This window comes from Hippichthys cyanospilos, chromosome 17 (genome assembly GCF_059441005.1).
Source record: "Hippichthys cyanospilos isolate Australia breed blue-spotted pipefish chromosome 17, RoL_Hcya_1.0, whole genome shotgun sequence".
NCBI classification, from domain to species: Eukaryota; Metazoa; Chordata; class Actinopteri; order Syngnathiformes; family Syngnathidae; genus Hippichthys; species Hippichthys cyanospilos.
In genome coordinates, this window is record NC_142385.1 from 14,275,015 (window position 1) to 14,287,557 (window position 12,543).

Sequence of the window (12,543 nt, forward strand, 5' to 3'; positions counted from 1 at the left end):
TAAAACCACAGCGCCCGGGGAAAAAACGCCTATCAGTAGGACTGTATATTGATTAAAGTATGGATAGAATCTATACTGATTTCAATATAAATAACCAATCAAAACAATATCGTTTAGTACCATGGGACAAACTTGCTGGAAACCGGTGATATAGCTACAAACATTTTTATTTACAGTATTTACACTGTTTTGGAGCAATTTCTATTGATTTTAACACATTTTTAATTACAGTTGAAGACTAGTCCAGCTTTGATTCCAACCTTCATGTCCAACTTTCCATATTCCTTTCATTTTTTTTTTAATTTAATGTTAATTGTAGAACCTTAAAATAATATGGCATGGGGAAGAACTCAGCAATAAAGAAAACAACTAAACTTCGACTAAATCAGTGGTCTTCAGCTTTTTTTAATGCTGGTCCCGTTGAATATTTTTAGTACAAAAAAAATTGCTTAAAAAAAAAATTAAAAACTAAAAAATTAAATAAAGGCATACAACGTTCTGCAATGAAATCACGAGAACGCTGTTCCTGGATTCAACAAGGCATTAAATTAGATTTTCTGATGTCTAGGAACCTGTTAAGATTTCAAATGCCCCCATTAGAGAATACTGTAAATCAACAAAACCTATTTTTTTGGGAACCTATCCTCCGAGCTTTGTTGTCAGTGGCAAAACAGCAGTTTTTGGCGCCATCTGGTGGCCTCTTTGTGCCAATTGGCTTTATTCAGACAGGTAGACCTATACCACCATTTTGTGCACATTAGTAAACCTTTTAAATTGTGTTGATGTCCCAATACTTATGGATCTGTTCAGTGTTTGATCTGATCAGTATCTCTGATGTCATCAATTTAGGATCTTTGCGTGCATCATTTTTTATTTTACTGTCACAATAATCGATAGTGAAATCTGATTGCTAAAAATGTATTTTTCATTTATAATAAACAACTTTTGTGCTTATGCTTGGTTAGCCAGTGGGAGAAAAAAGCAATTGTTGAACAGATGAAAACACAACAGTTTGTTTACCCATTTTACTTAAAATCGTCCAAATTACAAAATAATAACATGATCTCTACCTCATCTACAAAATAATCTAATATTCATGACTGTAATAAGCGTCCGTTTTTTTCTTTTTTTGTTGTTGTTTTTTTGCACTAACCTTTTGGACATGCATACTGTTGAGAAATATAAAAATATAAATATAAATACATCCCATTAATATTCTTAATGAATCCCACGACTAAGATCCGATCATCATAAAAGAATTCAAATGAAGTTGAATATGATAAGGCATTAAGATTTTTATCACAAGAGCAGTACAGATTTCTAGAGGTATTTTTTTTCTCTTAGTGTAAATGCAAGTAAAATTATTTAGTAAATGACAACCTCTCAACAGGTGGGAAGAACATTTTAAACACGACAGAAAAGAAACGTGGCTATAAGAGTCGACATTCACTCAAAACTGGAAAACAAAACACAGAAATCTTTACCAACTTCCTGTGTTGCTTCTTGACTTAAAAAAAAAAAAGTCATCGCAACCAGTGAAAATCATGTCAAATAATGAAGATTAAAATGTACACACAAAATCTAATGTCTAATGTTTACGCATTGGACTGGCAGGTAGACAAAAAAAAAAAACTATGGCAATGACGTTAACAATCAAACAAATGGCCGACAAAGTTCATTTTTCAAAGAACAAAACATGTATTATTGTTTACAACCTTAGTGAAACCACTCCGTCGTTCATTTTTTTGCGGTGATTAGCCGAGTTAGCTCGCGTTCATGCAAAAAGGTAGTTTTTGTTTCGTTTTTGTTATTTTTTTTTTCCCCCCCCCAGGTGCAAGAGTCGCAGTGTGAAAAGCTGAAGTGTTGATTCAAAAGTCATTTTGTTTTTCTCTCCGTGATCCGGAGAGGAAGACATTAAGCGCGAGAAAACTCAATCCGAGCCCGTGTTTGTCCTCCAAATCTAAAACTGTGACAGCGGAAACTCCAGAATTGTTGTAAGCGACGAATTCTGGTTGAATTTCATAAATGAACCTTTGGAGATTCCACTAGTTGGCTACAAGCTTGCCTACGTACAGCGCTAGTTGCTAAGCAACCAAACAGGAAGTAGCCTGGTGCCTTTTACCCTCTGGCTTGGGATGTAAAAATTAGAAATCACTCCATCCTCGGAATAAACGTGTTTGTCACCAGCACTCTGTGTGGTGCTAAGTGCGGTGCGAAAAGTGTTTTAGACTCTCTGGCGCCCTCTGCACTTTTTGTTTTGACCAAAAAGTACCTCTTTCCGATGCCATATTCACATCTTGGATCAAGAAACTGCTTATCACTAAACTAATGTAACCCCTTTGTATATTAAAAAAAAGACAATTTAAGTTAAAACTGTCAACAAACAAGCTAACACGCTAAAGAAGCCCTGCCCTCATCCACAGCCAAAAAACGTCCCTTCTATTTTTTTTTCAGGGTGCTATTTGTCATTCTCAACACGAGCACAAAATATTTTTTGTCAGCGAGCTGCGAAATTAAAGAAAATAAAAGGTAAGATCAGTGCTGGTGTGTGTCTAGCCAGTGCTAGTTGGAATCGAGCGTCCAGGATGTTTTTTTTTTTTTTTTTATCCAATCAGGTGTTAGGTTCCGTCTGTTGCTATGTTAGCCTTATCTAGCAGGGCCTTCAGAAGATCTACTTTAAGATCTATTTTACTGTTTGAGGAATTGGATTTTTTTGCCCCCCCCCAGACTTCATATTTGCCCCACTGTCAGTTTGGCTTGGTTAGGTAAAAAAAAAAAAAAAAAGCCAAGTTCAATCAGTAAATGTAGCAATCAACATAATAATTACAATTAATAGTATGACGTTTTTGGAGATAATTTCAGTTTTTATGTTGTTTACGGAGGATAATTAGCGCCAGTGAAGAAAAAAATGTTGGCAGGATTCTCTGCTGACCATTGATTCTGGGAATAATTAAATTATTCTAACTTCAAAGAGAGAATTCTAAACATAAAAGCCAAATTCTGACAAAAGTGAGAATTCTGATGACTGATAATTCTCGCATGCCAAATTTTGATTTTAAAGCAAGTCCAAATTCTGGCAAAAGTGAGCATTCTGACTACTAAGAATTTTCACTTTTTTTTACTCTCAGACATCTGACTGAGAATTCTGACTATGGATTATGTGAATAGTTTGATGGTTCTGACTCGAAAGTTAGCATTCTAAGAATAGTCAGAATTCTGAGAAAAACTGGAAATTTGACAACGCAAAAAATGCAAATGTTCAATTTAAAGTCAAAAGTTGTGACTAACCTGAGAATTTTCACTCTTTCCCTCTGACTTTGGATTGTGCGAACACTCCGATAATTCAGACTTTGAAGCGAGAACTGTAAGTTCCCGCCAACTTTGCTCTCCACTGGCACGAATGCTCTCCGGTAGCTTTTGGATAAATATCAATTTGTATTCCGTCAAATATCGCGAACCGCCACACCCAAACTTTTTTTGAGACGCGAAGACGTGGAATTTTGAGGCCTTTCCGACGACGTGGAGCAGCGCGCGTGAACCGCTTTAGCGTCTCTTACCATCTAAAGGACCGAGGTTATTGCTGCTTCTGCTAACGGCGAGCCGGCTTTGGCTAACTCTGCGAGGGCGGCGCGGCGATGCTGGAGCAGTCCGTGACCAGCAGGTCCACCACCGTCCCGCCGGCGACGTAGACGGCGGGCGCCGTCACCATGTTGCTGAGGGAAATGGAGCTGCCGGCGGCCACGTTGGAGGCGGCGGGGCTGGGGGCCTCCTGGCTGTTGCCGTGGGTCCCCATGTGGCCCTGCAGCTGCGTGGGCGTCTTGCAGTGGACGCCGCACAGGTGGCACACCAGCACGCCGCTGGACGCCATGCCGCTGAAGCTTTCCGTCCATTCCCGGCCGTGGTGCCGCTGGCCGTGGACCCGCAGGTAGGTCAGCGTGGTGAAGCCTGATGATTGAAAAGAAAAGAAAAAAAAAAAAAGGCCTTCGGCGCCGGCCTTATGGATCCTTGTCGCCGATTTTGCTTACTGCGGTTGCACAGGTGGCAGACGTGGTGCTGCGATTGGTTGTGCACCCTCATGTGATCTGTGATGTAAGCCGCCGACAGGAGCTTGCCGCAGATGTGGCACGGGACCTTTTCCTCGTGCCGGATCATGTGCGCCCGCAAACGGTCCTTCGTGGCAAAGCTGGACTCGCATGTCTGCGTCCGAGGGAAAAAACGAGCAATTCATGTGCGATGTTGATTAGGAATTCAAATTATTAGAATTTTACTTACAGAATTTTGAATTTCCTCGTGTATTTTCATACACATTTTAGTGCATCGTTTGCGATGTATTGATAAAGCAACATCTATGCTAATTTATGCTAGCAACATCCATGCTAATCTATGCTAGCCCCACTACAACATTACATATGTTAGCATTAAACTTGTTAGAGTTTTAGACTTTTGTTAAGAAAGACATACTAACAAAATAAACAAACGAATAATCTTTCGAGCAAAAGGGTAGCTTCATGCTAACATACAATGCAAAATTATTTTGTAAAGGTAGTCATTGTGCATGAAAAACAGGTAGTACATTAATTACAAATGGTTAACTTTCTACTTGGGAAAATAAGTAACATTGATGCTAGTTTTCACTAGGCCTGCTATGGTGTTTTGCATTGTGTTAGCATTGAGCTAGCCTGTTGTTTTTGGGATACTAAACTTATTTAATCAATTTTAGCAGTCCAAATGTCAGATTTTGTTTATAATTTCTAAATAACTACATTACACGTCGCGTATGATTAATAGCTCAAAAACACTTTTTTCCAATAGCTGTGACTGAAAATGACATCAGGAGATCAAGGATCAGATAACGACCAATCACAGCCCACGTACAGAACTGTGCTACCTCATTTTCGGAGCTTGAAAACATCACTCAACCTTTTTTTTGTTTGTTGTCTATACACAGGACCATTGTTGTTGTGAGTGAAGTGGAAATAGGGGTTGGGTACAGCTGCCAAGCGAACACAAGTCAAGATGGACGTACCGGGCATTTGAAGGGCCGCTCTGAGGAGTGCACCTGTCGCACGTGACTGTTGAGATGGTCGGGCCTTGAGATGGCAAAAAAAAAAAAAAGGAAGGAAGTAAAAAAAAAAAGTCAAATGTATGATGATGTATTAAACTACAAAATGAAATGTGCAGCTTTTGTCATTGCAGAAAGTCATTCTAGATCATGTAGCAACATCCACATCATAACGCTGACTCCAAGAATACCAAGATGTGGAAATCTGTTATCTAAGCAAAGCGTGCCTATTTATTGAACTGTATCATGAAATTAGCTTAGAACTGAAAGTCATTCCACATTATGAAGCTCAAAGACAACACCAAGATGTGGAAAGCTGTTATCTGGGCAAAAGGTGCGTTTTTTTTCTACCAGTTTAATTCAAATGCGTAGCTTAGAACCAAGTCATTTCAGGTCATAAAACTGACAGAGAATACCAAGATGTGGAAAGCTGGTATTTGGTCACCGACTTATTGAAGTGCATCATAAAAATAGAGCTGTCAACTAAAAGTCATTCCACATTATGAAGCTGAAAGACAACACCAAGATGTGGAAAGCTGTTATCTGGCCAAAAGGTGCGTTTTTTTTCTACCAGTTTAATTCAAATGCGTAGCTTAGAACCAAGTCTTTTCAGGTCATAAAACTGACAGAGAATACCAAGATGTGGAAAGCTGGTATTTGGTTACCATCTTATTGAAGTGCATCATAAAAATAGAGCTGTCAACTAAAAGTCATTCCACATCAAGAAGCTTCATCCACATCTTGACTAAAAACCATCTATTTTCTGTACAAAAATGGCCTACTTAGCGACCCGGATCACCTTGAGAAGGCCTTGTTACATTGACGGCAGATGTAGGGCTTTTCCACACCGCCCTGGTGCGAGCGCACGTGGTGGCTCATGCGGTCCTTCCTCTTAAAGCGCTGCTGGCAGATGGGACAAGAGAAGGGCTTCTCGTCCGAGTGGGACAGGCGGTGGCGGTTCAGGTGGTAGACGTCTCGGAAGGCTTTCCCGCACGTCTCGCAAGCGTGGTTCTTCCTCACCGGCGTGGGGTTCTGATTGGCCGGCCGCTGAGGGCGAAGCCGCAAAATGGATAAAAATATGCTGCAATGTTCAGATGGAAAAAAAATAAATCATGCAAAACACCCATGATTAATTTTGCTTCAAAATCCTCCTAATTCGGCAAACTATGATTTCGAATCAACGCATACATAAACGTGTGCTGATAGTCATATTAGCAAACAGTCCCTTATTGCGTTAATATTTGCTATGGATGTTAAAGGATTTGGTTTTCTTTGCAGAGAACATGCAGGGGAGCGTGGTGGTGGCCTTCCTTCAACTTTACTACGGGGATGGACTTGCTTCTGATCCCTCATTCCCTTCACAAAAACATACAGTGGATAGAAAAGTCCACACACCCCTGTTCAAATTAGGTTGCTTTTTTGTGGTATATATTTAAAAAAAAAAAAAAAAAAAACCCTGAAACATCAAGGAAATGTCAACAGAATTTCTATCTATGAATTGTATGTAGGTAATACCTGTTATATGTGTGGAAACACTGCCATCTAACGGTGATAATTGTCACTACAGAGCTCAATTGACTTAATTAGGTGTTCATTAGTAAACTAAAAAAAACGTATTTGACTGGAATTTTACTATGTATTCTATTGTAGTTATTAAAAAAATTTGAATTGTAAAAAAAAAAAAAATGTGTTTCCAAACTTTTGACTAGCAGTGGTTTGCCCCTTTTTTTTGTAATGATATACTCCTGGGATTTTGTTTTTATTTTTTAGCAAAGTACTCCTAACCAGAGCAATAAAAGGAAATAAAAACCCCAGATGTGCCACTCGTGTTTGTTTTTTAAACTTTGGATCCACATTTGAAGTGATACCTGTAGATGTATTTTATATCACCGTGTAACCATGTTTGTTTTTGATGGCTTGTCTTACTAATGACAATGCGCATATGTACAAATCTTAACAAAATCAAGTTACTTAGCGATTATGAAATAAGTAACTATAACACCAATTTAGCTACAAATGGTTTCGCGTTCCAATTGATTTGCTCTCGACTTGAAAAGATTGTACTTTTCCTGTCACAACCCCGTTCAAACCTTACCCAATTGAGACTGTTTATTTTAGGGAGAGGCATTCAAGTTTTTTCGTTCCCTTGAGTTCCGTATGAGACGATGCAACGAAATGATCGAATACCACAAAAAGCCGGCATTTGAAACGGGGGCGCGTGGACTTTCCCCATCCGCCTCCATCAAGCGTAAGTCGACACAGGAGGTGACGCGCGAGAGCCAAAGTCAACCATCCGTGTGGCCGGCAGCTCAAGAAACAACATGCTTGAAGGTCGGGGGTGGGGGTGGACAACAGCCATCCTGACCCACCTGTACCGTCGCCCCTGTGGCCATGACGACAGCGGCGGGAGGCGGAGCGTGTTGGTTAAGACTAGCCATTACATTGGGCACGGCGAGCCCTTCGCCATCCCGACTACCCGGATGCGGCTGCTGGGCCCCGGCCAGCACGCCGGGAGGGGCCAGGACGGGGAGAGCGGAGAGGTGCAGCAGGGTGAGGGGCACTCCGGGGGTCCTCTCCGCCCCCCCTCCGGCCCCCACCGTCGTCATCAGCGCCACCAGCGGGCCAGCGGCTCCCTCCTGCGCCCCCTCCGCCTGCTCTCTGGCCCTGTCCTTCATGCGTACCCCTGTGTGGACCGACTGGTGCCGCCGCAGGTTGTAGTTGTTCTTGAACTGCTTGTTGCATATGGCGCAGATGTGCGGAACGCGGGCCGGCCGGGACGCGGGCTTCGCTGGGACGCCCAAAAGAAAAAGAAAACGCGTTATTCACCTGTTCGCCAAAAAAAGACGCCGGTTAGAAGTTGCGATGCAGCATGAACCACCCGACAACTGCCAGCATCACGACCAACGGCGCAAAATAAACCGAACAATCGTTACAATCTGTTAACTCGTTCGATCCCAAAGACGCATTTGTACGTTTTTTTTGTAAGAATCCACACATTCCATCTCAAGTATTACAAATTTCCTTCATTTATTTGACTTGAGGGATCTGGCAATGACCGGTACTAAGTAATCCATCACTTTTGGTCCTCACTCCTTTCTTTCATGGTACTTATAGTTTCTGGTGGAGGGCCAATAAATTTCAAGTATGATCGTCACACATTTTGAAATCAGAGGCCGCTGAAAACTGTTCAAAGAATTTTTGGACTCTTAGAAAAAGAAAAAAAAATATGTCTTTGGGATTTAATGTTTGTTTACTAGGGGTGTATCAACACGCTATTGATGTCACTCTGATATACGTGGAAAAAATACAAATGTATTGATTACATCCATAATCTAGGGGTGTCGCCATACAATTTTTCTCATATCCGTTGTTCCTTGTATGATTATCACATGATCAAATCTCAGCTAACATTTCTTAAAAAAATGAATAAACGTGTGTATCATCTATGCTGATATTGGAACGTTATCAGGATCCGACAACACTCTAAGCAGTGATATCGGTATCATATCAGAAGTGAAAACGTTGTATTGTGACACCCACAGATTATGGATGATGATTGATATAATTCGATTCTAATTTTTGAGGGGGCTGATATCAGATCAAATCTCTGTTGATATCACATTGGATCGATATTGGTATCGGACAGTACTCAGTGGGATTCCAGAACAGAATCGTATTTGAAGTGAAAAATGTGTCTAGTTGTATCGGTGGAGCAAATTAAGCACTTCCAGCACTTTGAGATTTTAAAACATATCTATTCGTTAGCGGGACGAAACATACTGGCGCACGCCTGAAAGCGGTGGTTTGAAGGGTGGGACGAATCGAGAAAAGAAATGCACACCCGTGACTGCGTCCGTCGGTGTACCTAATGAGGTGGCAGCGGGGTGCGGCTCGCTCGCGTGGACCTCGATGGGCATGGGCTCCTCTTTGAGAGCGGTGGTGTCCACCGTGGAGGGAGGCTGAGCTATGTGCTCAGTGGGTGGGGTTTGGGGAGAGCTCGTGTTGACCGACATGAGCTCCGATTGGAGGCTCCCCTCCACTTGGTTTTGGGTGGGAGCATTCTGGAGAGACAAGAAGCCACCATCAGCAAAAAAGTGCACACTACTCGCCACCGACAGCGTTGATGATGATGTGCAGACTTGAATTTGGGATAATAACAAAAGAGTCTCACCAAGCCTACCTGGAAGAGGAAATTGCTCCACGCAGCATCCATTTTGCACCACTGAGATGGGAGATTATAAAAAAATCAGATCAAGGGAAGCTTTTGCATGATGTGCATCACCCCTAGGAAATAAAATGATCGAGCCACCAACAAAACGTTGGTAAACAAACAAAAAAACGGCGTGTTTAAAAAAAAAGGGAATAAAATGTGGTGATATCACAGGGACTGCATCATGGGCGCAGCAAGTGAACGAAAGCGGGTCGGGTAGCACCTCGGATTTTTCCCTTGGATTAATTTAACGAGAATGAGGCCATCGTTTAAAAAAGGAAAAAAAAAATCACACCAATTCCATAACCCCACGTCGGAATTACACACACACAAGCCACTCTTCGTGAAATAAAAGATATATTTTTTGGTAACACGAATATGGGTTATAAGACAGGTTATCTGTCAAGCCGTCAAGTCATGCTTTGTTTTAACGATTCGATTAACGAGTCAATCTCTGTTTTCCGAGCTCGTCCGTTAGGCCACTGGGCTGTTGGTCGAAGCCTCGTTGTCGGAATCAAGCCGTGGGCCGGGCGAGCGGCGCTCTCGCCGGGCCGCGGCCCGTCGCCCCACCTCGGCCGCTCAGCCGCGAGGATGTCATCTTTCTTTTTTTATCGCCCGCTCTCCCTCCGCCCTCCCTGTGTCTTTCTTCCTTTTCTTTTTTAATTCCTCGTTCTTCTCCCCCTCCTCTCCTTTTCTCGCACCGCTATGTCCCACTCGCGTTTTAAAGGGATGGGGCTTCCTCTTCGGAGCAACCCCCCTCGCTCACTTCCGTCTCCAGCGGCCTCCGGTCCGGCCCGTCCTCCCCCCCGTCCTCGCGGTCCTCCTCCCCCACCCTTCCGCGTCTTTCTCTTCCCGGGCGTGTCGGCTCACGCCGAAATGCACTCACGGTTTGTTTTTCTCCTCCGCGCCGGCCGGATGGGATCGTGGGTCGGACTCGGACGGATTCCCCCCACGTCTCGGAACCAGCACCGCCGCCACGACTTTTTTTTTTTTTTGTTTTTTTCATCAACGACCAAGACTGGGAGCCGTCTTAAAGGGCGGTGCCTGGCGACTTTTCTTGTCGGCTTGCATTAATGACGTCAGAGTCGGATATAGCACAACGGAGGGGAAAAGGCGCGGAACTATGTCGTAATCGTCCTACGTACTTGTCCTTAATTGTGCGCCGAGTCTCAGTATTATTTTCGCAATTTAGATTTATTCACAAAATACTTAAATTGAATTGAGAATCATTACATTGGTTTTGAAAGGTTTCAATTCGGTGTTATCGTTTAATATTCCTGTGGCATAACTTAACTGTTATTTTTGGATGGCATATGCTATCATATCCACGTGACTCGAATATCATATTCGATATCAGTTTCATAGTTTAAAGTTCACTATTATTCACTGCTGTTAACCTATGTTTTTGAAGCCTTTTCAAGAAACGATATTGCTCTGGCATAATATAGAAATATTGTTTTAGAATATCATATGCTATCATACCCATGTGCGTCAAATATCCTTTTTAGATATAATTTTCAGTTTAAAACTGAGGTTTTATACTTGACCTTCACCCAATATAAGCCTTAATTGGGTTTACACGTCCACGAGCAACACATGAATGCAGCATGAACAGGCTATTGGGATATATATATATATATATATATATATATATATATATATATATATATATATATATATATATATATATATATATACACACTATTAGGCTTGAGGAGGCTCTAAAATACACTGATATTGAATAAGTTATCGCCATGCATGTGCCTTTAAGAGGCGTGGCCTACTGCAGACTTGTCATGACATCATCGAGTGTGCGAGTGGAAGCCGTGGTCAACATCAGCTCTTACCTGCGTGCTTGTTTTTGTTTTCTTTTGGCGTTCCCAAAAAGCGCAAAAGGACATGGGGATTTCCTTTCCTACACGCGAAGGGCATCACTGTAAGTATGTAAAAGGCCATTAAAAAACAATTATTATTATTTATGATGACAGCAATTGTGGCGATGACATAAATAAAAGACATCCAATGAAAAACGTCTTCTTGTGTTAATACCAATTTATTATCTTTTTGTTGAAAGCACCCCACTCACTTCTCCAACATGTTTTCCTTCATTTCCCAGAAGGCTTGATTGAAAAGTTCAAAACAAAACACGTCACCCCCCCCCCCCCCGCCGGTCTACGAGTTCTTCGGCATGCATGCGCTGAGATCCCCGACGGCACTTTTACTTGGGGAATTGTCGTGAGCTGGTGGTCCGGAGTCAAAACGGACAATGTTGTCTTTTTGAGGGGGGGGGGGGGTGCAAATGACCTTAGGGCCTCTGCAGCGTCACCGACATTTCAACGAGCTGCTCCGGTCACTGCCGCTCGGCTCGGATTCGGGCCAGCCGGCGGCTCGGTCGAGGCCCGGCATGGCCGCCTGCTTTTTTATTTTTTTTTAGGTCCTCCTCCTGTGCTTTCTGTGGGGGGTCCTCAAGTCAAGTAAAAACACTTACAAAAATTAAATAGCCTTTACATTCCAGTGGCCCAATAAAAAAAAAGAGGTCAGAGTTCACATACACACACACACACATTATATATATATATTAGATATATATATATATATATATATATATATATATATATATATATATATATATATATATATATATATATATATATGTGTGTGTGTGTGAAATTCTATTTAGTTTCAGGTATCATCAGCGTTCGTAAGTCGCACAAACGTCTGCCCAGTTTAATCTAAAAATGCATTATGGAAATATTGAGTGTAGAGTGATAAAGGTTTACCTGCAGCAAGTTGAGCTTCAAGCAGATGATCAGCATGCTCAACAACTTGCAGTCATTGCAGAGGCTAAGCTAAAAAAAAGGTCGAACGATACCTGGAACGAAATAGAAAATGTACTCACGAAGCTTCATGAAGCACTTGTGATACTTTCGGACTCATCTAGATGGCGAGTTCAAAAGAGACGGGGGACATTTCATGGATTTCCACAGCACTAGCGTATAACTTTATCTCAGGAGCACCATCTGGAGAAGTTTAAAACAAATCACAAGTGCTTCATGAAGCTTCGTTTTCCCATCACTACTAACCCGCAACAGTGTCTTTAGATTCTCGTCCAGGCATCATAACTACTGTAGACTTCACTGTCCAACACACATGTAAATCATTAACAATTATCAATAATCCCTTATTATTAATAATCATTAATAGCTCAAACACAAACCGTACCTGACAGTATTTTTTTTTAAATAGTGAGAACATGACACAACAACAGCTA

General features: G+C 41.8%; 1 protein-coding gene across 6 annotated transcripts; it reads right to left on the reverse strand.

Annotated features, from left to right (window-relative positions):
- Positions 1 to 1,011: 1,011 nt before the first annotated feature.
- Positions 1,012 to 11,137, reverse strand: mazb (MYC-associated zinc finger protein b (purine-binding transcription factor)). Of its 6 annotated transcripts, none has more exons than XM_088439478.1 (8): positions 11,120 to 11,137; positions 9,234 to 9,284; positions 8,904 to 9,123; positions 7,744 to 7,850; positions 5,862 to 6,109; positions 5,027 to 5,090; positions 4,026 to 4,197; positions 1,012 to 3,945 (listed from the first exon to the last, which is right to left on the reverse strand). In XM_088439478.1, exons 2-8 carry the CDS (start codon positions 9,273 to 9,275, stop codon positions 3,611 to 3,613), a joined length of 1,188 nt encoding a protein of 395 aa, XP_088295604.1. In that variant the 5' UTR covers positions 9,276 to 9,284; positions 11,120 to 11,137; the 3' UTR covers positions 1,012 to 3,610. The 6 variants fall into 6 exon arrangements, with proteins under 6 accessions (XP_088295604.1, XP_088295601.1, XP_088295602.1 ...); XM_088439475.1 differs by lacking the exon at positions 11,120 to 11,137 and adding an exon at positions 10,159 to 10,318 and having other exon boundaries at positions 9,243 to 9,284; XM_088439476.1 differs by lacking the exon at positions 11,120 to 11,137 and adding an exon at positions 10,159 to 10,318 and having other exon boundaries at positions 8,928 to 9,123.
- Between the last annotated feature and the right edge of the window lie 1,406 nt (positions 11,138 to 12,543).